Here is a 25502-nt window from a genome sequence, read left to right on the forward strand (position 1 = left end):
CTATGCCTGTGTTTCGGGAGGATCCCCCGTTTCTTTCGATGCTGGGGTGATATTCCAATGCAGTTGAAGAACCTCTGCAATGATGTTCGAGTATAGGGGCGTGAATCGTATCGGGAGTGAGCCGGGTGGCATGCAAGGATAGCCCATGGAGTTGTGCAAAACCTAAAGCTACTGCGCTAACGTGGTTCCGTGGTTAACGAATCTACTTTGTAATTAGGAGACCTGGGTTCGAGTGCCAGCATTGGTACAAATTTTCATTCGTCGCTTCAGTCTGCATATATACATGACAGAATACGGTTCTTATTATCGAAGCTGAACAACAGGAATAGAAATGAGTACCGATACTGCATCATTCCCTTAGAGGCCCTTTAGGGTGTCATTTTCGTATTATTTTTCATTCACTACGCATTTCTAACACCTATGTCAGTCACTTTATGATACAATTACTCGTCAGTTCGCACAATTCTTATTATCTTACGATGTAACGGGACCTTTAGAGCTCCACATTCCTCTGTAGAAATTCCCAGATTTTTTTGTGGACGGTAAATCAGAAGAACTACAGCTGTAAATTTTTGTCTAACGACGTAACAGATTCATGTGGCGGAAACACATAAGATTACGTTATACTTACGCAGATAGTCCCATATAGTGCGGAATACTGACAGGTAGTTTTCGTCACGTGTAATAGTGCAGCTACTTGGCTAAATGGGTTCCAGTCTTATGTTCCAAAGATTGTGGCTTCAACGTTCAACTTTTGTCACTTACCGCTTCTTCGCTTCTGGTAATGGTCGTTACATGTCAAAAACTTTAAGTGATACCACTGTTTAAAATCGACGTTTAACTACAGGTCCCCTACGAATGGCTCGATGAGCAAGTTCAGTCAACAGGAAACAAAGGACGTACCATCTCCGTTAGGCCCGCGCGTTGTAAAGCACTGCGGTGTTCAAACATACTTTCGGTTTAAAGATAGTTTCAGGCAATGTTCTGTAATAGTTAAAGCTGTTTAAGGAGGATATTTGTCGCATCTTCGGTTTTGTAATGGTTCAATATATATGACTTTAGACAGATCACAATATTCTGAGGGTATTTGTCTTTATTTGTGGTTATCGTAATTCTTTCAGCAACAAAGCTGCTGAAGCAGTTTTTTAAATGACGATGTATGACTTTTTATGGTTTTCGAGAACTGTTAAAGAGAAAGGTTGGTAATTTTCAGAGAGAGTTTTCTAAAAACATTGACTTTATATGAAGCCAGCACAACTAAATTTCTTGGCTATTCATACAAAAGATTTCCGATTCGTCGTTTCTCAAGGCCCTTTTAACAAGTGTATCGGCACAATGCAAATTAACAAGGGATAGAAACACAAGTATCTGAGGCATTTTCTGTTCACACCAGGAAAAGTTGGTTGAAAATCAAAACTCGCCACGAGAGAGGTATAGAAGAATCACAGAACATTTTGCAACGATTCGTAATATTTGCTGAGATGATACGCCATCCTGTCCTATGGGAAAGCAAGTAGAAAGAGAGGTGACTAAGAAATGGGGATAGAGGAAATCAGAGGTAATGAAAATTGCCATTCAGAGCAGTGAAGGAGTCAATAGTCACGTTGCTGACGTCTCATTATGCCCGTTTACGCCGTACTAATTTCCTAACGTTTTGTAGGGCTGTCAGATTTAGGGAAAGGAACTGACACTGAAACAGCTATCCACTAGTGAGATGAACATTCGTAGGAACAGTTATGACCGACGAAGATAGCGAAGCGTGGAATAGGAAGTTTTCTACGATGGAGAGCTACAACACCTGTATGAGTACCCCAAAATTATGTCTGGTTAAGAGTCGAATTCTAGAACGTAGTTAGTATAAATAATGGCCAAAGACTTGTACGCGCTGATACTAGACTGGCAACTGGAAATTTGTAGTAAGGTCTTATGGGACCAAACTACTTAGGTCATCGTTCTCTAAGCCTACACACTACTTAATCTAACTTAAACTAACTTACTTACGCTATGGGTAACACACATACCCATGCCCGAGGAAGGACTCGAAACTCCGAGGGGGGAGCCGTACGGACCGTGGCAAGAAGCCCGAGACCGCGCGGCTAACCCGCGCGACTGATACTAGATGCCAGAAGGCAAGTGAGAAGCCCTAGTAATGGACAGATAGATAGATTAAAAGTGTGTGTCCGGGACAACTACAGAGGACTGCAAAAAGGACGGAGTGTAGTGTCTTAGTCGAGACATCTCTTCCTCCATTGTGCTTGACCATACAGAACAAGAAACAGTGAAGAAGAAGAAATGGAATGAAAGAAGAAGAAAAGGATATTCTACTGCTGTTAATATTTTATTATAACCAACACGAGGCCTAGTGAATGTGTAACACATAGGTGAATGATGAATATCGGGAAGGAAGAACCAACCGGTGAACCTTCAGTATCTCTGAAGTATACTTCCCAGTATAATATAATATTAGTCTAGTCAGTGAATTCTTATGTGCCGTAAGTCTTATGAGATCTCCAATTGCGCATTAAATGTTATGTATGTTTATTTTGTGCCGGACACGGACACGAAATCGCCGTGAGGAAGGTGGAGATCGAACTTTAGGAAATAAAAACATGCAGGACTCTGTTAAAGATGCTTTTTCATAAAGACAGGTACATGATAACTGATGGTACTTTGAAGCTAATGGCAGCAAAACGTCTACGATATTTCTAAATAATCGTTTCGTGAGTTATTTCATTTGACTTATACCAGGGCAAGAACGAACGGTAACCGTGTAGGACATTTCCAGAAAAACGTGCTTAAAAGCTAGGCCAACGAATATGTCTCCGGAAGCGGATTTAAGAAGTCCGTATCCAGGAATAATCCTTGATTAATGTCTGGAAGCACTATACTGGAATTATCTAACATGCTTATTTCAATTTTTTTACATCATTTGCCCAGCTGAATATTTTTTAAAAAATTACTTGTTGTGAGGCTACATAATTAGGATATTTTTTGCTTTCGTATTTAAAGAAGTTTTTGCACTATGTTGTAGCGTCAACGTGCGGAACCAAGAATTCTCTGGAGCAGTGGAAATGCCTAATTTGATGTTTGCGGCTGACTACAACGTCGACGCTAAGTTCATGCAGCTGTCCATGAAAGGGAAAGGAGCTGTGAGCGGCAACGCGAGTAAGTAATCTACCTCTCACCTTTAGATTAGCATTAGTTTTTGTTCCAGGTACATTTCTCATTTCAAATGAGAACTCAATGAATACCGTACTTGTTCGCTTGAGAAGAACTGTATGCGATAAGATGAATTCTAGAAAGCGTTGTTTGAAATTTCACTGAAATGGTAAAATCGATTGCAGCGGAGCCAGATGGTAAGTGTGTTAGGCAGGTAACTGGTTGTCTCAACAGCCCATTACTTCACAAGTTACCACTTACGCAGAGGGTTCCGTCCACCTGAGTCAAGATGGGAAGAAAACGTAAATGTGTTACTTGACATTGTGGCTTGAGTGATATAGAAGATTCTTCAGCAGCATTCCAGATCAGGAAAATGATATTTTATTACGACCCTAAAATCCCTTTGTTTCGTTTCGCGAATTAAATTCCCTTGTTTACCGTAGCTGAGTTGAAATAACTGCCATTAAATTTTAATAATGTGGAGCGTCAAGGAAGATAGTGGGAACTGCTGTCTGCACATAGAGTAGCCTTCGCGACTCAAGTAGTAATGAAGGGAACACCGAAATTAAAGACCACATCGGGTGGACAGAACTCCATCACCAACGTTATACGTCGCGGTCCTATGAGACCATAGAGATATTGTATTTACGGTATCATGAAGGACTTTGTGTAGCAGCTGCCACGTGACTACTTTCCTACCTACCAGGACACAATCTGATGACGAACATTTCTTTTCCTACCACCACTTATTCCTGCTACCGACAGATCGTGCTATTACAACAGCGTCAGTGGCCTCCACCAAAGAGATATACGATGAAGTGGTAGAAGTAGGTCAAAACTAATACTTAAGTTTTTAATACAGTGATGGCTGTACTCTCAAACTTGACTGCACCATCAAATTTGCCAAATACTTTATGTTGTAGGGAGTGTTGATAACGAAACCTTACTCTTGCTCTATTACAGCTGGCGTCCATGGAGATTTTACGCTCAGAGGAAAGCTTGTGAAACGCAAGAACGGCAACTATTTGCAGTTCAATAAACTGAACCTTAACTTCAACGTGGATCGTTCGCATTCGCACATGGAAGGTCTCGTATCTGGCGACCTAGTGATAGGTAAGTTTGAAACGTGCAAGTATCGTTACCCACACACAATATAACGTAAGCATAATATACTAATATGCCAAATTAAATTAAGAAGCCCAAAAGGAAACGCACAAATTAACTGTAGGCGCGTAACAAAAATGAAAGCTCTTAAGATGAAGTGTTGGCCCTTTGGAAATATCAATTCGTATAATTCGTATATGATCAATTTGATTTACTCTACTACAGTTGCAATTACTTCAGTGATTTAAACTCACGCCGTAAGGCTATTACGATGCTCATTGCGTCCCTTTTCAACATACATGGTAAAACAAAATGAAACAAAAATTAACAAAAATTATAAATAGTGTAGCTTGTAAAAGATCACTGCTATTATCTTAAAATTTTCATTCCTCTGCACCTTATTACTACTGCAGTACAGTGGTGTCTCCCTTACGTTTCGATCGAATAGTGTTCAAAAAAATGGCTCTTGGACTTAACATCTGAGGTCATCAGTCCCCTAGACCTTAGAACTGCTTAAACCTAACTAACCTAAAGACATCACACACATCCATGCCCGAGGCAGGATTCGAACCTGCGACCACAGCAGCAGTGCGATTCCGGACTGAAGCGCCTAGAACCGCTCGGTCACAGCGGCCGGCTCGAATAGTGTAATTTGTAAATAAATTACTCAAGAAGTTTCCATTATCTTTATGACGTGAATATTTTTTAGTTTCTATATCGAAAAATACACCTCTGATTACAGGAAATAGCTGTATAGAGCATGTGTCTAATGGTGATAAAAATAAACCGGCATTCTCGGTGCAGTTCAGTACAATGCGTTCTGTCTTCAACGGTGAACGTGACACTGGAGCTTTTATACATAGTCGAGTATATCAACATACCACGAAAGGTTACTTCAAGCTTAGATTGTGCACATAGTGTCAGTTTATGGCAAAAAGGGAAATTGCGTACCGAACTGGTGTTGCTCACAGGCTGTGAACAGTACCAAGTGGTGATCGTTGCCAAACGACTACTGCTCTTAGCTACACCTGTAGTCGAGCTGCCACAAGAAGATTCCTGACAGCTGGATCCAGCAGCTTCATATTCCTACATTAACCTGTAATGTAATGCGATTTAGTAAATATGTGTAACTACGTTTGCGTGAAATGTTATCCTGATCCATAAAACTAATTACACTACTGGCCATTAAAATCGCTACACCAAGAAGAAATGCAGATGATGAACGGGTATTCATTGGACAAATATATTATACTAGAACTGACATGTGATTACATTTTCACACAATTTGAGTGCATAGATCCTGAGAAATCAGTACCCAGAACAACCACCTCTGGTCGTAATAACGGCCTTGATACGCCCGGGGATTGAGTCAAACAGAGATTGGATGGCGTGTGGAGGTACAGATGCCCATGCAGCTTCAAAACGATACCACAGTTCATTAAGAGTAGTGACTGGCGTATTGTGACGAGCCTGCCGGCCGCGGTGGTCTAGCGGTTCTAGGCGCGCAGTCCGGAACCGCGAGACTGCTACGGTCGCAGGTTCGAATCCTGCCTCGGGCATGGATGTGTGTGATGTCCTTAGGTTAGTTAGGTTTAAGTAGTTCTAAGTTCTAGGGGACTGATGACCACAGATGTTAAGTCCCATAGTGCTCAGAGCCATTTGAACCATTTTTGTGACGAGCCAGTTGCTCGGCCACCATTGACCAGACGTTTTCAGTTGGTGAGAGATCTGGAGAATGTGCTGGCCAGGCCAGCAGTCGAACATTTTCTGTAACCAGAAAGGCCCGTACAGGACCTGCAACATGCGGTCGTGCATTATCCTGCTGAAATGTAGGGTTTCGCAGGGATCGAATGAAGGGTAGAGTCACGGGTCGTAACACATCTGAAATGTAACGTCCACTGTTCAAAGTGCCGTCAGTGCGAACAAGAGGTGACCGAGATGTGTAACCAGTAGCACCCCATACCATCATGTTGGGTAATACGGCAGTATGGCGATAACTAATACACGCTTCCAATGTGCGTTCACCGCGATGACGCCAAACACGGATTCGACGATCATGATGCTGTAAATAGAACCTGGATTCATCCGAAAAAATGACGTTTTGCCATTCGTGCACCCAGGTTCGTCGTAGAGTACACCATCGCAGGCGCTCCTGTCTGTGATGCAGCGTCAAGGGTAAGCGCAGCCATGGTCTCCGAGCTGATAGTCCATGCTCCTGCAAACGTCGTCGAACTGTTCGTGCAGATGGTTGTTGTAAACGTCCCCATCTGTTGACTCGGGGATCGAGACGTGGCTGCACGATCCGTTACAGTCATGCGGATAAGATGCCTGTCATATCGACTGCTAGTGATACGAGGCCGTTGGGATCCAGCACGGCGTTCCGTATTACCCTCCTGAACCCACCGATTCGATATTCTGCTAACAGTCATTGGATCTCGACCAACGCGAGCAGCAATGTCGCGATAAGATAAACCGCAATCTCGATAGGCTACAATCCGACCTTTATCAAAGTCGGAAACGTGATGGTATGCATTTCTTCTCCTTACACGAGGCATCACAACAACGTTTCACTAGGCAACGCCGGTCAACTGCTGTTTGTGTATGAGAAATCGGTAGGAAACTTTCCTCACGTCAGCACGTTGTAGGTGTCGCCACCGGCGCCAATCTTGTGTGAATGCTCTTAAAACCTAATCATGTGCATATCACAGCATCTTCTTCCTGTAGGTTAAATTTAGCGTCTGTAGCACGTCATCTTCGTGGTGTAGCAGTTTTAATGGCCAGTAGTGTAAGAGCCGGAGACACCTTTAAGAGATAAGCTATAATTTAGTGTGCACAACTTTAATGGACAACGTGAATGGTTTAAGGGTCTAGTTAAAGGCCCTAAAGCTAATCAATATGAATGGAAGATGTTTAACAGAAACAATCTTCCGATTGAGACAGTAATTAATTCAATTAAAAACATAATCATTCCAAATAGATGACGCATGAACATGAAATCATTTACAATCTCTTTACGCAAACTTCAAGTAGTAGCTTTGTTGATTTTCAACGGTACTTGAACCAACAGGAAAATTGCCTTTCTGAAACTAACGGGAGTCTGAAAATTATCCTCGAATCTCTTTAACACCAATGAAAGCCAGTGGTAGTAATCCTAATAGTTTTTGAGGAACTGATACATTCGCTACAGTAGTGGTGCACCTGAAACAGGTGATCGAAATGATTTCCACAATTGCAGACCAAGAAACGCCCTAACACAGCAGTGCTGCTTATTATGCTCATTGTAACTGTTCACCGACATTCACGCAGAATTCTGCTCTTGTGCAAATAGCTCTATGGTACAGGAAGAGGGTCATGCTGATGTCGTAACAACTCCTGACCCCACTCGTTTGCCAAGATGCACGCCTCTGTCCGTCTACAAAGTACACGGCTAATATGCACAAGATACACACACTTACATGATTCCTGAGTATAGATACATAAAAAAAGTTTTGCATCGTCATAGTTCACAGAACTCCTGAAGATAGCCGTTGACTGTGGATGTTGTATCACAGACACAGTCCCTTTGACTGTTCAGAGAAGTCACTAAACCCGCCCATAGATGTGGAGAATCATGCAACAGCAGCGCCTATTAGACGGAGGAGGTCAGACAGCCGATCAGTTCCAGTCATTCCACCAGGATGGATGTACACGACTGGTGTTGTCTGTAGTTCCACAATGCCTAGACGGTCAATACCACAGTTCGATCGCGTCCGCATTGTTACTTTGTGCCAGGAAGGTCTCTCAACAAGGAAAGGATCCAGGCACCTCGGAGTGAACCAGAGTGATGTTGTTCGGACATGGAGGTGATACAGAAAGACAGGAACTGTCCATGACATGCCTCGCTCAGGCCGCCCAAGGGCTACTACTGCAGTGGATGACTGCTACCTACGAATTACGGTTCGGAGGATCCCTGACAGCAACTCCACCATGCTTTTAGTGCAGCCACAGGACGTCGTGTTGCACCTGAAACTGCAAAATTGGCAGCATGAAGCGCACCTTCATTCCCGACGTCCATGGCGAGATCCATCTTTGCAACCACGACACTATGCAGCGCGGTACAGATGGGCCCAAAAATATGCCGAATGGACCGCTCAGGATTGGCATCATGTTCTCTTCACTGATGAGTATCGCATATGCCTTCAACCAGACAATCGTCGGAGACTTGCTTGGAGGCAACCCGGTCAAATTGAACGCCTTAGACACACTGTCCAGCAAGCGCAGCAAGGTGGTGGTTACCTGCTGTTTTGGGGTGGTATCATGTGGGGCCGCTGGGGTCATGGAAGGCGCCGTTACGGCTGTACTATACGTGAATGCCATCCTCCGACCGACAATGAAAACATATCGGCAGCATATTGGCGAGGTATTCGTCTTCCATAAACGACAATTCGCGCCCCCATTGCACATCTTGTGAATGAGTTCCTGCAGGATAACGACATCTCCCGAATAGAGCGGCCAGTATGTTCTCCAGACATGAACCCTATTGAACATGCCTGGGATTGATTGAAAAGGGCTGTTTATGGACGACGTGACCCACCAACCACTCTGAGGGATCTACACCGAATCGCCGTTGAGGAGTGGGACAACAGTGCCTTGATGAACTTATGTATAGTATGCCACGACGAATAAAGGCATGCATCAATGCGAGAGGACGTGCTACTTGGTATTAAAGGTACTGGTGCGTACAGCAATCTGTACCACCACCTCAGAAGGTCTCGCTGTTCAACATGCAATGTGTGGTTTTCATGAGCAATAAAAAGGGCAGAAATGATGTTTATGTTGATATCCGTTCTAGTTTCCTGTACAGGTTCCGAAACTCTCGGAACCGAGGTGATGTAATACTTTTTTGATGTCTATTAGGCTCAGTCTTATGCACAGGTATTTCTTTCTACCAAACGGAAGATGCCTGGTAATGCGGAAAATGCGAACACGGCCATCCAATAGCGAGGTTCCTTGAAGCAGACAAAATTCCACCAATACGAAGCATCACGATCATACATCTACCACACCACAATATGAGCTTCTACCTCTAAAGAAATGTCGTTTCGGTACCGTCTCCACGGTGTCACTATCAGCTTTACCAATGGTTAATTTTTCCACCCAACAACTAGCTTTGCATCAGAGGTTGTCTGAAACTAGAAGGCTGCTCGTGAGGCTAGGCCATTATTTTCTGCAAGCCGTCTTTCTTTCTAAATATGCAATATTAGGGAGTGTCACTCTCCTTCTGCTAGAGTCGCTTCCCACCCTCTGTTTGGCCTCTGGACAAGGCTTGGTTGTAAAATGCACAGTAGCCTGCCGTAGGGGGGAGTGGTGGAGAGGGGGGGGGGGGGGGGGGGGCGTGGAGACCACACCTGAAGCTTCAGCCTGGGCTGATGCAAGGCGCCGCTCTTTTCGCTGCATTCTCTGCTCTGCCTATCTCAAACCCAGTGCACTGCACCTTACCACTTACATACTCAGAAGAACAAGGGAGTCCAGCATCTTGTCAAACAAAAAGAAATAAGGCCAGAAAGAGCTCAGTATATATAGTCACTGTGTTCTGATATACTTTCATAAAAGCAATGCTATAGGAATCTGCGCTGTTATTACCTTCTAATCAGTGAATCAGAAACATATTAAATGAAAGAGGCACGTGGTTGTGCCTGATATATTTCAAATATCTTTATGCCGATTTCTCAGCGTTGTTGCAGTTCCATAGATGATTACAGTTTTTGCGTGCAGCTGTCTGCGTGTCGCAGTTGAGTATTGGCCACCACATTGCTTCCATCTGTCAGGGATCTTTTAACACTGACTCCACTGCATGAGAGTATTTCAGAACAGTGCGGTGCCTTTTTACAGGCAACCAGGAGGGCTGTGTTGTCCCAGACAGTGCTAAAGTCTCTCCACATGAGGAATTTGGCCTTTAAATGTACAATACGGCCAACAGTACAAATCCTCAAGGCTGTAGACGAAGGGACACTTGGAAAGGAACTGGGATCAGTGGACCTGGGTTCTCTGCAACTGATGTATGTATTATTTGTCTGCCGTCTAAAGAACATCGTGGGAGAGAGTTAAGGCAGTCAGTGGTTACCAGAGAGGTGAGTCAACAATGTTCGGGCCAGTATCATACAGGAATGTTGGGCGCCTCTCAACGCAATAGAGGGTAATTTTACGACTGTGCAGCACCAGTACAGGAACCTCCTACCAACTGCCCCGACCTAGAGTTAACATTTCAGCGACGGGTTCGGCTCTCAAGACGATAATGCACGAATAAACCGCGGGCATCTCGAGGACACCTTCCTCCAGGAGGCAGTAATCCACATAGTGTGTGGAATTTCCTGCATTATCTGCTGACCTGAGCCCGACAGATCATGTTTGAGACCAGCTGTAACTTGTAGCGCATCATGGTACAAACTCTCGAACACAATGTGTAACCTGAGGCACCTCTCCTTTAAAGAATGGGACAGGCTTGAACAGTGCCTCGACAACCTTGTGTACAGCGTGCCGAGGAGGAGCCAAGAACCATACAATGAACGGGGCGGATCAAAATGGTACCTACCATCAGGTTTTCGGTTCACAGATGCGTAAAAAGTGTACTTTCTAGGAGACTGCACTAATTCTCTTTTTTTTACAGAATTAAATCCCATTATTTCGTTTCCTGTACCTCTTAATTATGAGCTTACACTTGTTCGCAGATGTGCAGGTAGTGCAAAACCATTTTTAAGCAGTTTGTGTTTGAAAATGAATAGCCACATAATTGTGAAAAATTAAAAACATATAACGAGTCAGAAATGGCTGCTTAATATGACACTCCTTTGGTCCATGTTTCCACTAGATTGACAGCTATTAATACGTATGTATCCATACAGTACAAATAGAAAATGTATATGGCCTAAAGAGGTTCATAAACCGATATCTAACGTGTACTGGAGGTAGCCTTGTGCATTAGAAGTTATTTCTGTTTGCCCAGATTGTTTAACTGAAATATAACTTCAGTCGACTTCTTTACCCTCTCAAAAGGTAAAGACAAATCTAAGATTAAGATGTAAATGCTTCTAAGGATTATTTTAGAGTTAGATAACACATCCACAGCACTGGTTCGAGAACAAGTGTGAATATTAGAGGGTTATTGAAATGTTTTAAATTATTTTTGCCTATTTTTAAACATATCATCTATGACATGTATATCTACATCTACATCCATACTCCGCACGCCACCTGACGGTGTGTGACGGAGGGTACCATGAGTATCTCTATCGGTTCTCCCTTCTGTTCCAGTCTCGTATTGTTCGTGGAAAGAAGGATTGTCGGTATGCCTCTGTGTGGGCTCTAATCTCTCTGATTTTATCCTCATGGTCTCTTCGCGAGATATACGTAGGATGGAGCAATATACTGCTTGACTCCTCGGTGAAGGTTTGTTCTCGAAACTTCAACAAAAGCCCGTGCCAAGCTACTGAGTGTCTCTCCTGCAGAGTCTTCCACTGGAGTTTATCTATTATCTCCGTAACACTTTCGCGATTGCTAAATGACCCTGTAATGAAGCGCGCTGCTCTCCGTTGGATCTTCTCTATCTCTTCTATCAACCCTGTCTGGTACGGATCCCACACTGCTGAGCAGTATTCAAGCAGTGGGCGAACAAGCGTGCTGTAACCTACTTCCTTTGTTTTCGGATTGCATTTTCTGAGAATTCTTCCAATGAATCTCATTCTGGCATCTGCTTTACCGACGATCAGCTTTATATGATCATTCCATTTTAAATCACTCCTAAGGCGTACTCCCAGATAATTTATGGAATTAACTGCTTCCAGTTGCTGACCTGCTATATTGTAGCTAAATGATAAGGAATCTTTCTTTCTATGTATTCGCAGCACATTACACTTGTCTACATTGCGATTCAATTGCCGTTCCCTGCACCATGCGTCAATTCGCTGCAGATCCTCCTGCATTTCAGTACAATTTTCCATTGTTACAACCTCTCGATATACCACAGCATCATCCACAAGAAGCCTCAGTGAACTTCCGATGTCATTTATGTATATTGTGCTGCACATATAAAGAAAGAGTATTTACTCCTTCGCAAAGACGGTCAAGAAAATTATTATTGCTTTATGAAGGAAGTAAATCCAGCATTTATTACTAAATGAGAGTACTTTGCGCCCGCGATTGGTTCAGAAATAAAGTGAATTCCATGTATGGAGAGAGACAGGACTACCGGTCCCTTTTTGTTTTATTTTCAATTAATCGTTGTTGCACCATCACTGGTTGCGAATTCTTAATGTTGAAACATTTCTGAATTTTAGAGGCTAAACATTGCTAACGATGTTCCGAGAGGGCTCATGGAGAGATTCAAGTCAAAAAAAAAAAAAAAAAAAAAAAAAAAAAAAAAAAAAAAAAAAAAAAAAAAAGATGGCGTTCCAGTACGAGTGGACACCACTTGCGCTATCATCGTGACACTAAATGTAAGACTTTGAGATTGGTGATTAAAATAGGGGATCACGTATAGAAAAATTAAATGATTTGATACACACATCATCAGTTAACTACAAGGGTTAATAGATAAAGAAAATTCGAAGAGCAACCTTACAGCTGAATGTCGCATATAACTCAGAGAAGCAGATTTAGCTTATCTGCACACAGGTATGAGAGCTGTTGGTTCCGGTCTGATGCAAGCCTTTCTCTCGGTGATGACCTTAGAAAGACGTACCTCTGTAACATACAGAGAAAAAAATCTATAGCTACGTTTCACTGAGCTTAAAACTCAAAGATTCAGTAATCAATTTCTGATGTTCGTAAGCACAGAAGGAAATCACTATATCTTTGAAACAACGCTCACGTAATTGTCATATGTTACTTTCGTGTTCAAATTAAGAAGATACATTCCTATGTTAAGAATGTTAATGGCACTGTAAAAAGGTCGTAAAAAACTTTAAAATTTTTATATAAAATTATAAGCAACATTTATTCTGTGAAATGTAAGATGGCTGAAGTAAAGAAACAAACTTACAGCAAAAATTATTCGAGCAAATTTTCAGTAACAGTTTCAGAGAATGAAATAAAAGTAATTGATCAATGCTGTCGCAAATTCGCCGTTTCGGCGAAAGTTTTTACGATGGGGCGAAAATTACAACTGTAATTGGTATCTGCTATAATGTAATTTAAAAGAGTGCGTACGAAATACACGTAAAGTTAAGTAAGAGCAATATAGAAAGTTGTTAATGATTAGTTTTTATAAATTGATAGCTTGCTTTTAAAATATTGACACTTCATAAAAAATAGTTATTACTGTTGCAATTGTTCTTCATTATATCAACACTAGCCTATGAACAATGTTTACCACACATACTGAACACTGCGGAAACAATTACTGATCTTTCAGCAAAATCTTTCTTTCTGTCAATTCTGACTCCTGTGTGTTGCCTAGGAGAAGATGTTGATGTACATACATAATGATAATATTAATAATGGTAATAATAATAATAATAATAATAATAATAATAATAATAATAATAATTCCCGTGGAGGCCCGGGAAAAGAATTAGGCCTCTGGTATGTTCTGCCAGTCGTAAAAGGCGACGAAAAGAACAAACCACTAATAAGGCTAACCCCCCTTTTAGTGTGATGAGTTGGTTCAGGACAGAACTAAAGAAGCATCGGACAAGCGCCATCATGGTCGGGGACGACACTTGAACCCTATGCCCGCCCACAATGGTAACAACACTGCTAGCCAACTGGAAACTGATTTAAATCCAAATAGAGGTGTTTTGCAGGATATGCTTCCTGCAACCACCCTAGAAGGAAAACAAAGACAGAGGATGAGATGGTCAGATGAAGTTAATCGACACCTCATGTTCTGTTATTACCAAGCAACAAACCTAGGAACCAACACAACTGGATACAGATCACAAGTATACACAACATCTATTACCAGATACCCAGAATTAAAATTTATAACAGAACAACGACTAGCTGATCAGATCCGTGTAATAATCAAAAATAACAGGATACCCGAGTCAGAATTAGAAAACATCAAACAACAAGTACAACAAATACTGGAACAAAATAATGTGCAATCAGAAGAAGAAGAAAATACAGTAATGGACTCAACCATCCCAGAGCAAACAAACAAAGATCAACACGCATCAATTAAACAATCAGAGGAAAACGAAATCTTAAGACAGCCACCAGAACAAGTATAAATAGAACACTAAGTGACACACATGTTAGATATAGAAGAAAAATTTCGGCTGACATATATAGAATACAAAGACACAAATACAGACATTAGACCATTCTTGCATAGACCGCCAAATAACCCACAAGTCGAAACAACAATAAAAACTATCAACACAATCATACACAACAAAATAAATGAAAACACAACTATGGAAGAGTTACAACTACTGGTTTATATAGGAGCACTCACTACACTAAATATACACACTAGGCAGAGATCAGAACCAACCAACACACAGAAGAAACCCACAAAACCAGCATGGCAACACAGGCTATAGATCAGAATAGAAAAACTGAGAAAAGACATCGGACAGCTAACACAATTTATAAGAAATGAAATGTCAGAAAAAAAACGAAAAAGGTTAGGTAAAATCTCACAACAAGAAGCGACAGAGCAATTAGATGAAAAGAAGCAGAAATTACAAGCATTTGCCAAACGACTTAGAAGATACAAAAAAAGTGAAAATAGAAGGAAACAAAACCAAACATTCAACACAAACCAAAAGAAATTTTACCAGACAATAGTTAACACACACATTAAAATAGACAATCCACCAAACATAACAGAAATGGAACACTTCTGGAGCAACATATGGTCAAACCCGGTACAACATAACAGGCATGCACGGTGGATACAAGCAGAAACAGGCACACACAAGTTGATACCACAAATGCCTGAAGTAAAAATTTTGCAACATGAAGTCACCCAAGCAATTAATTCTACTCACAATTGGAAAGCCCCTGGAAAAGATAAAATACCAAATTTCTGGCTAAAGAAGTTCACCTCAACACATTCACATCTAACTAAATTGTTTAACAGATACATTGCAGACCCATACACATTCCCTGACACACTTACACATGGAATAACTTATCTGCAACCTAAAGAACAAGCAGACACAGCAAACCCAGCTAAATATCGCCCCATAACATGCCTACCAACAATACACAAAATATTAACTTCAGTCATTACACAGAAATTAATAACACATACAACACAGAACAAAATTATAAATGAAGAACAAAAAGCCTGTTGCAAAGCAGCACGAGGATGTAAAGCGCAACTGATAATAGATGCAGAGGTGACATATCAAGCTAAAACTAAACAAAGGCCGCTACACTACGCATACATTGATTACCAAAAAGCTTTTGATAGTGTACCCCACTCATGGTTACTACAAATATTGGAAATATACAAAGTAGATCCTAAATTGATACAGTTCCTGAACATAGTAATGAAAAATTGGAAAGCCACACTTCATATCCAAACAAATTCAAATAATATCACATCACAGCCAATACAGATTAAGCGTGGAATGTACCAAGAAGACTCATTAAGTCCTTGGAAATATACAAAGTAGATCCTAAATTGATACAGTTCCTGAACATAGTAATGAAAAATTGGAAAGCCACACTTCATATCCAAACAAATTCAAATAATATCACATCACAGCCAATACAGATTAAGCGTGGAATGTACCAAGGAGACTCATTAAGTCCTTTCTGGTTCTGCCTTGCTCTGAACCCACTATCCAACATGCTAAATAATACAAATTATGGATACAATATTACTGGAACATACCCACACAAAATCACACCTTTGCTATACATGGATGATCTAAACCTACTGGCAGCAACAAATCAACAACTCAACAAATTACTAAAGATGACAGAAGTATTCAGCAATGATATAAATATGGCTTTTGGAACAGACAAATGTAAGAAAAATAGCATAGTCAAGGGAAAACACACTAAACAAGAAGATTACATAATGGATAACCACAGTGACTCCATAGAAGCAATGGAAAAAACAGATGCCTATAAATATCTAGGGTACAGACAAAAAATAGGAATAGATAATACAAATATTAAAGAAGAACTAAAAGAAAAATGTAGACAAAGACTAACAAAAATACTGAAAACAGAGTTGACAGCAAGAAACAAGACAAAAGCTGTAAATACTTATGCTATACCAATATTGACCTACTCATTTGGAGTAGTGAAATGAAGTAACACAGACCTAGAAGCACTCAATACACTTACACGATCACAATGCCACAAATATAGAATACATCACATACATTCAGCAACAGAAAGATTCACATTAAGCAGAAAGGAAGGAGGAAGGGGATTTATCGACATAAAAAACCTACATTATGGACAGGTAGACAATTTAAGAAAATTCTTTATAGAACGAGCAGAAACTAGCAAAATACACAAAGCAATCACCCATATAAATACATCGGCTACACCACTGCAATTTCATAACCACTTCTACAACCCTTTAGATCACATAACATCAACAGATACGAAGAAAGTAAATTGGAAAAAGAAAACACTACATGGCAAGCACCTATATCATCTAACACAGCCACACATCGATCAAGACGCATCCAACACATGGCTAAGAAAAGGCAATATACACAGTGAGACGGAAGGATTCATGATTGCAATACAGGATCAAACAATAAACACCAGATATTACAGCAAGCATATTATTAAAGATCCCAATACCACAACAGATAAATGCAGATTTTGCAAACAACAAATAAAAACAGTAGATCACATCACAAGCGGATATACAATACTAGCAAATACAGAATACTCCAGAAGACATGACAATGTAGCAAAAATAATACATCAACAGCTTCCCTTACAACATAAACTTATAAAACAACATGTTTCCACATACAAGTATGTACCACAAAATGTACTGGAGAATGATGAATACAAATTATACTGGAACAGAACCATTATAACAGATAAAACAACACCACATAACAAACCTGACATCATACTCACCAATAAGAAGAAGAAATTAACACAACTAATCGAAATATCCATACCCAATACAACAAATATACAAAAGGAAACAGGAGAAAAAATTGAAAAATACATCCAACTGGCAGAGGAAGTCAAGGACATGTGGCATCAGGATAAAGTTGACATTATATCAATTATACTATCAACTACAGGAGTCATACCACACAATATCCACCAGTACATCAATGCAATACAGCTACATTCGAACTTATATATACAACTACAGAAATCTGTAATTATTGACACTTGTTCAATTACCCGAAAGTTCCTAAATGCAATGTAACATATACCGTACAGTTAAAAGGAAGTCACGCTTGATCAAGGTCCACGTCACCTTCCATTTTTAACCAGACATAACGTCTGAGACAAGAAAGAAATAATAATAATAATAATAATATACAGACCTATTAACAAGAATTACAGTGCGATACACAAACATTTGTGGCATCTTATGTCTGCATTCTCGAATTCTGCAGTTGCACATATCACCAAAAACTTGTCTGTTCGAAAATTTCTCCTTACGTTGTATGAATTAGTAACACTATGCTCCTCTAACCAAGGAGTTTCGCTTGGTCTTGAACGGGTTATATTACAGAAATAATCCGCAAATGAGGAGCGTAACTCGTCGAAATGTGAATATTTCGTCTCAGTTGTCTGTGGCTTTATAGGTCTCCAACCAGAAATTATTTTTTGCATATGCAGTAAATTTCTTTGATTTATGATGATATTCACAAATTTATTCTGAATTGTTTGCTACTTCTTTTTAGGTGATGATACCTATGACCAAGGCGACAATGGTATGAACATCTGGCCTCTGGCTAAACCTGTCATCGAGAGATCAATTGCAGAAGTACTTCTTGAAATGGCCAACAGGATTGTGTCACATGTCTCCTACGACGAAATGTTCCCCTAATAAAAGAAACGACGGTCGCATTTAGTTTTTCTTGCCGTTTATGTCTTTCAATAAAAATTTATGCGTAAGTATATATTTTTATCTGTGTATTAGTTTTGATTGCCTCAAACACAATTTTTGGTGATTAATAATGTTTCCTTTGGATTTGATTTATACGTTATCTGTCAAATTTAATGTTATAACAACATTACACAGCCTGCAAAAATGGAACACTTTGACACTACCTCCGAATGAGATTCGAGTTCCTCAATGACGGACGCAAGGACGAAAAGTAAGCTTCTGAAGTCAACGTGGTGGGCTTTACGAATGACCGCCCGTATGTAACTAAGAAATTTTTGTATTATTAGCTAATAGCATTCAGCGAAATGAACAAAAGAAAAGAAAACTGTCTTTGTGAACTTATAAATACTTCTAAAATGTCCACCGACGAAAAGTGTAAAATGTACATGACTGGACACCGTAATAAAGAAGGAATTCTGTATGTTACATGACGTTTCTGTCTTTTCGTTGCCAGATTTCTCATTTGTACTGCAATGTATTTCCTGTACTTGTCAATACGCTAAACTTTGTGAAAATCGCTACATCAACAACGACAGAAGCGACTGAAATGAAATTTACACAACACATTACACACGTGACAGTAGGCATATGAATTACCAAGCTGTACCTAATCTGTGTCCTTCAGAATTGAATATGTTGTGCATCTGACTTGAATTGTTTAGGAGCCTCTAATCATATTGAAAACAAATAAAACGAAAGGAAAATTACGGTTTAATGTCCTGTCGACTGGGAGGTCATTAGAAACGAAACACAACCTTGTACTGGGAAAGTGCGGGGATAGGGCCATTTCATAGGGATCATCGTGACTTCAGCCTTAACATATAGAGGAAACCACGGATAATCTAAATTTTAAAGACTAGATGGTAATTTGACCTTGATCCTCCAGAATGCGCCTTCAATGCCTTACTACTGCACCAACCTGAATGCTGTTGAATTAAATAAGACGTGCATGTGTTCAAGGGGAATATCCCACTCTGTTTTGTATGACTCAACAAGCACCAACAGTTGTTGCTGAAGGAACGTAAAGAACAGGACATTAGCTAACCGTTTCTGATGGAGATTATTATGTTGTCTGTTTGTTGCTACCTTTTTCTTGCGCAGTATTCTTAACCATATAAATACTAATATTTAGTGTATATTAACACCATAATTTTTAAATGTAATTGTGGGATACGAAACTACTCCAACACACTAGTGTTAGTTGGCAATAAAATCATTTGTCCTGTTATGACAATAGGGCGAAAAAATATTATGTACGTTTGACAGGCGATAAGTCGGGCTCACTTACTATTATGTAATATTACACATTTTCACTTTTGTTGCAAAAATTTCTTTCCTGGACTATTGTTGTTCTGCTTATGATATATCAATGAAACAGTAACTTAGGAAACTTCAGTAGCGCGAGAAATGTTGTAGAGAAGTCACGCCGAAAGGAGTAAATAAGAATGTGTAATATAAAACATCTTTGGCATGAGGGAAAAAAAGAAACATTGAAATGTAAGGAAGAGTGTGTCGGATTTCCATGGTGCTGCACAGGTCGAGTCTTAACCACTATGTCCAATCAAATGTAAACCACAGTCCTACTAGAATGAACCGTACTACAGTCAGTGTGGAACTTATACTGGACTGTCTACATCTGTGACATACGTGTACGTTTAGAAGGAGAAACTGCAGCCTGTCAGTGACCACCGAGGACTCTTCCAGACAACTTGTCATCCATTCCTTGGGGGAAGGATAGACTGCCTACTGTGCCCTTGAAACACGTCACAGAGAGGACTTTAGGTCGCTAACAAACATGTCTGTCAGCTTTGGGTAACCATATCGCGCAGTCTGCATATCCCCTCTTTTATTTTCACCTCACTAAGAAGCGGATATGTCTTGCACAAATAATTACTCTGATCAGTCAGAACATTATGACCACCAATATAATAGCCGGTATGTCCATATTTCGCACTGATAACAGAGGCGGCGCGTCGTGGCATGGAAGCAAAGAGACGTTGGTGGGTCGCTGGAGGGAACTGACACCACATCTGCACGAACGAGTCACCTAATTCCCGTAAATTCCTGGGAGGGCAGTGATGAGCTCTGACGTCATTTACGATCATATTCCAGATGTGTTCGATCGGGATGAGCTCTGGCGAGTTGGGAGGCCAGCACATCAACTAAAACCCACCAATGTGTTTCTCGAACCACTCCATCACACTCCTGGCCTTGTGACATGGCGCATTATCTTGTCGAAAAATACCATTGCTGTCGGGAAACATGACCGTCAAGAAGGAGGGGACGTACGATACTCCTTGACCGTCATGGTGCCTTGCACGAGCTCCACTGGACACATGGCTGACCACGTGGAAGTTCCTCAGAGTATAGAGGAGCCGCCGCCAGCTAGTCTCCGTCCGGCAGTACAGAAGTCAAGGAACTATTCCCCTGGAAGATGGCGGCATCGGCATGCTGAAGAAGGTATCGGGAATCATTATACCACGCAACGTTCTCCCACTGCGCCAGCGTCCAGTGTCGATGGTAACGTGCCCATTCCACTCGTAGTTGTCGATGTGGTGGTTTTAATATCGGCTCATGCATGGGTCGTCGGCTGCGGAGCGCATCGCTAAGAGTGTTCGGTGCACTGTATTTTCAGGCACACTTGTACTCTTCCCAGCATTAAAGTCTGATGTTAGTTCCTTTTACCAGTTTGACGAGCCTACGACGTCCGACATCTGTAATGAGGAGTGACCACCCAATCTTATGACGTCTGGACGGAGTTTGACCTTGGTTAACGAAATTTTTCATTAAGCTCAATTTTTTAGGGAGAGCTTGGAGAGCTGTTCTTTAGGATTCGCTAGTGCTTGTGCATAACAATGTGAGATCCGTGGGTCAAGTGATTGACACTTAGGTCAATCTATCCTTTTACAAAGAACTGCTTTGGCGCGGCTATCTCAGAGACACAGGAAGCAACAGAATTTGGTCAGCCGTGTTACAGCCCAAGTAATAAGCCTATGACTTTCAGACCCCCGTAAATCTGACATTTAAACTTTTCCAGGATCAGTTGCAATTACAACTCTTTCATATTATCATCTCTTTCTTTCACGTAAAGTGCACATTCAATCGATGATAACACATTGCCACTATAGAGTAGCACACACTTGAGATTTACTTTCGAGGACTCGATGGGCATCCTCCACTGATAACTTATATAGTCAGTGGCATCAGCTACCATTAGTCCCTGTGCATGATTACAAAATAACAAATTATTTTCATTTTTGAAAAAGGAGGGAATGGCACATGGCGCTCACGGAACACAGTCACATTTACCGTCTAATCAAGAAAATTCCACTGTCGTAGTCTCGAAGGCAACAGTCCAGCTTTACTCTCCGGCAATTCCAGATCTCCAACTAGGTCATTAAGTTCACTGTGTGATATTTCGTGAATCACTGTACACCCACAGTTACAACAAAATCAAAATCTTTTGAAGAACAGGGTTTTGGAAGTGATAGCGCAGCACTAGTTTGGCTACCGCCCTCATCAACGTCACAGTCACGTGGGACAGGAACAGGCAGTCTCTCTCCGGGAGGCCCTGGTCGCACGGCCGACGGTATGTTAGGATATGTCGAGGAAGACTTTTTATTTTTGGAAATACCGTGTTTTAATGGAGTTGTTATACAAAAGTAACAATCATTCACATGGTTCGATGATTCTCGCCAGATTATGGGTGTAGCAAAGCTCATGGAAGGTCTTTCGCGTTTCAACCGCGAATGAAGACTCGAGACACTATATACGCAACGTACATAAGAAGCCCAGGGCCTTTCTTGGTCTTCGATTTCACAGCCAAAATACAGGGTGTTACAAAAAGGTACGGCCAAACTTTCACGAAACATTCCTCACACACAAAGAAAGAAAATATGTTATGTGGACATGTGTCCGGAAACGCTTACTTTCCATGTTAGAGCTCATTTTATTACTTCTCTTCAAATCACATTAATCGTGGAATGGAAACACAAAGCAACAGAACGTACCAGCGTGACTTCAAACACTTTGTTACAGGAAATGTTCAAAATGTCCTCCGTTAGCGAGGATACATGCATCCACCCTCCGTCGCAAGGAATCCCTGATGCTCTGATGCAGCCCTGGAGAATGGCGTATTGTATCACAGCCGTCCACAATACGAGCACGAAGAGTCTCTACATTTGGTACCGGGGTTGCGTAGACAATAGCTTTCAAATGCCCCCATAAATGAAAGTCAAGAGGGTTGAGGTCAGGAGACCGTGGAGGCTATGGAATTGGTCCGCCTCTACCAATCCATCGGTCACCGAATCTGTTGTTGAGAAGCGTACGAACACTTCGACTGAAATGTGCAGGAGCTCCATCGTGCATGAACCACATGTTGTGTCGTACTTGTAAAGGCACATGTCTAGCAGCACAGGTAGAGTATCCCGTGTGAAATCACGATAACGTGCTCCATTGAGCGTAGGTGGAAGAACATGGGGCCCAATCAAGACATCACCAACAATGCCTGCCCAAACTGTAGAGCAATGAGTCGCACGTCAACACAAGCACCGAAGTCAACATTACCTTCCTTAAATTGGGCCAACTGGCGGTGAAAAGAGGAAAAGGCTTGCGGAGTACAAATGGAGATGTAGATGTGAAGTACAGTACATACTGACGAAACTAAAATGAGCTCTAACATGGAAATTAAGCGTTTCCCGACACATGTCCACGTAACATCTTTTCTTTATTTGTGTGTGAGGAATGTTTCCTGAAAGTTTGGCCGTACCTTTTTGTAACACCCTGTATAGTCTGTACGCTTTCCTAATATACGGCATTATTGACCTCCTTTGCTATTTCAACGTAGCCTGTCCGTAAATGTGGCAAAAATTGTTAGCGCTGTTTACACATTTGCGAGGCGTATTGAATCACTGGAATTGCATCGACAACACGCACTAACTACACTTCAGTAACACGTTCTTCCAGCACACGAGCAGAACATAGCTTGTAACAGATGAAACTACTCAAGAAACATGCTCCGCTCATCCCTTCCTCTTCCCCTTACCCTCCTTCCTATGAGTCCGAGCTAAAAATAGCGACAAAATACACACAGCTACTGTTACCTGAAACTTCATCACTCTGTCTGCCATCAGTATAATTTCGAAGCGTGTATGGGAAAGGATTGGAAACGAATGCTAATAAAATATAAGTAAATGCTTCTCCCTTTAATTTGGAAACAACGCCTAATTCGAGGTTTTCATTCGTTTTCTTTAACAGTGTGACTGATATAGTTAACAGACATTTATTTCATCGCCGTTACATTTTCCTGTTGGCTAGTCTTGTCATTGTCTAGATCTATTATAATGAACTCCATATGAATATGTGAAAATGGAGTACCTGGTAAAGCAGTGAGGGTGTTACAAGTATTGTTAAAGTTATTGCCCGTCTGTTGTTTATGCTGGTCTCATACGATTTGTGAAAACTACATAGACAAATATCATCTCTCTAAGATTGTATCTGAAATTATCGGTGCTGAATGTGGGCAGCATATGTGCCTCAGCAGACGTCTGCACGTGTGCGCAATCCAATGAAGCCGCTGCTGCCGCTGCCTGACAACGCGTGAGGACAGCAACCCGCTTAGGAAATATGTTCATTGGGTTGCCTACCTGCAAGTAGTTACTAAATCGCTGCGACGATATGGAGCAGATGATTTATCTACCTGTTCTGCCATGCCTGCCCCCTAGTGGTCTATTCTGTAACTATGCTACGACGCATATTACATATCAAAAATTAGAGCGACACTCTATCTACTGATATGTGTCTGCTTTCTGTATGTCTTGCAATTAAGCTCAGTCGTCTTCCGAAACCCTGGAGGTACTTAAGAGTAACACTGAACTTCTAGAGTGAGATTTACCAGAAGAAATCTGTGACTCGCAATAACTGATGACTGGAGTTTTCTTTCCAAACTGTTCTGAATGACATTAATGTCTATGGCGCCATAAAAATGTGGGATTACATACGAGGGTATTTCGAAAGTACGTTCCGTCATTGTTTTTCACATGGAAACTTTCGTGCCAGAAAACAAATATGCCATGGCACCATGAACTATACACCTTGCACTACTTTTCCGACTTAGTCGCCACTAACGTTGAGACATCTGTTGTAACACACAATCAGTTTGAAGAAACACGGTGCCCTGCGATGCAAGGAATTGTCGCACAGCTTCTAGCAATACTGTTTCCATTTGCGGTGTGGAGGGACGTCCACGTCGACCTGTGTCTTCCGCAGTCCGTCTCCCTTCATTAAACTTGCAACTCCAGTTATTTGACGAGACATGAACTCATAATCTTACACCGTCTGTAGACGCTCAGGGATGACGGGCACACTAGCCCCATGTGCTCATTCGTACGTGATAAAAGCACGTATTTATACTGGCGACCATGTTGTTACTACACGCCCGTCTGCCACCGTGATGCTCCAATAACCTCGGGCACACTGGTATGCCGCTACCTTCTCTTTTTTGGAACTCTGCGCATGCGCCTGTTGAACCAGCTACGGTTCTGCATTCATGTGGTGTATTTTTGTGTCGCCTGGCGTACCATCGCTTTCAAAAATAATGACGAAACTTACTTTTGGAATGTCCGTCGTAGTATTAGGAGATTTAGAACAACTATGTTCACAAATGAGAAACAACAGTGTAAATCAATGGGTAAATATACATTTTCTTAGAATAGGCACAACCAAATATAGAACTTACATAACTGTCAGAAGAATCTGTCTGAACATAAACCTTACAAACGAGCCGTACATTAGCACAAGCACGTCTGTACGGATTAAAATCAGACTCTTCTGACAGTTATATTTGACGAAAATGTATATTTGATCCATTGATTTATACTGTTGTTTTTCATCTGTGAACATTATTGTTGTAACTCCTGAAGGCACAGTTAAGCTTTTTTCAAAATAATAGACAATAATCTAATAAAAGATATAGCTTATAAATGATATTATTGGGTCTCTATTCAACTTCTTGAATCTTAAAGTGAAGAATTAATTCGTTACTCTTCTCAGTTAGTTTCATGGATACTATTCTTCTCACTTTAGTTACTCAAGTGTTTGTTATCTGTTCGATGTGCACTTCTAAACTGAATTTCTTGGAGCTTTCTGTATTTATTATTAATCTGGAACATTAACTCTATTTTTCCATTAGTTTCACCTC

At 41.0% G+C, this 25502-nt stretch overlaps 1 protein-coding gene across 2 annotated transcripts in view; it reads left to right on the forward strand.

Moving 5' to 3' along the window:
* The window catches only part of LOC124777498, a 53863-nt gene extending 35133 nt beyond the window's left edge, over positions 1 to 18730 (forward strand). The window contains exons 4-7 of one of the 2 annotated variants that reach the window (XR_007015736.1): positions 3032 to 3165; positions 4123 to 4272; positions 18099 to 18308; positions 18440 to 18730. Coding sequence is in view for 1 of the 2 variants with exons in the window: in XM_047252941.1 (XP_047108897.1) it covers positions 3032 to 3165; positions 4123 to 4272; positions 18099 to 18244 (430 nt within the window). In the remaining variant the exon portion in view is untranslated. Of the gene's footprint in view, positions 1 to 3031; positions 3166 to 4122; positions 4273 to 18098 lie in introns of both variants that reach the window. The other variant, XM_047252941.1, reaches the window with a different exon arrangement.
* The last annotated feature ends 6772 nt before the right edge of the window (positions 18731 to 25502 follow it).

The sequence above is a fragment of the Schistocerca piceifrons genome, chromosome 2 (assembly GCF_021461385.2).
Source record: "Schistocerca piceifrons isolate TAMUIC-IGC-003096 chromosome 2, iqSchPice1.1, whole genome shotgun sequence".
NCBI lineage: Eukaryota > Metazoa > Arthropoda > Insecta > Orthoptera > Acrididae > Schistocerca > Schistocerca piceifrons.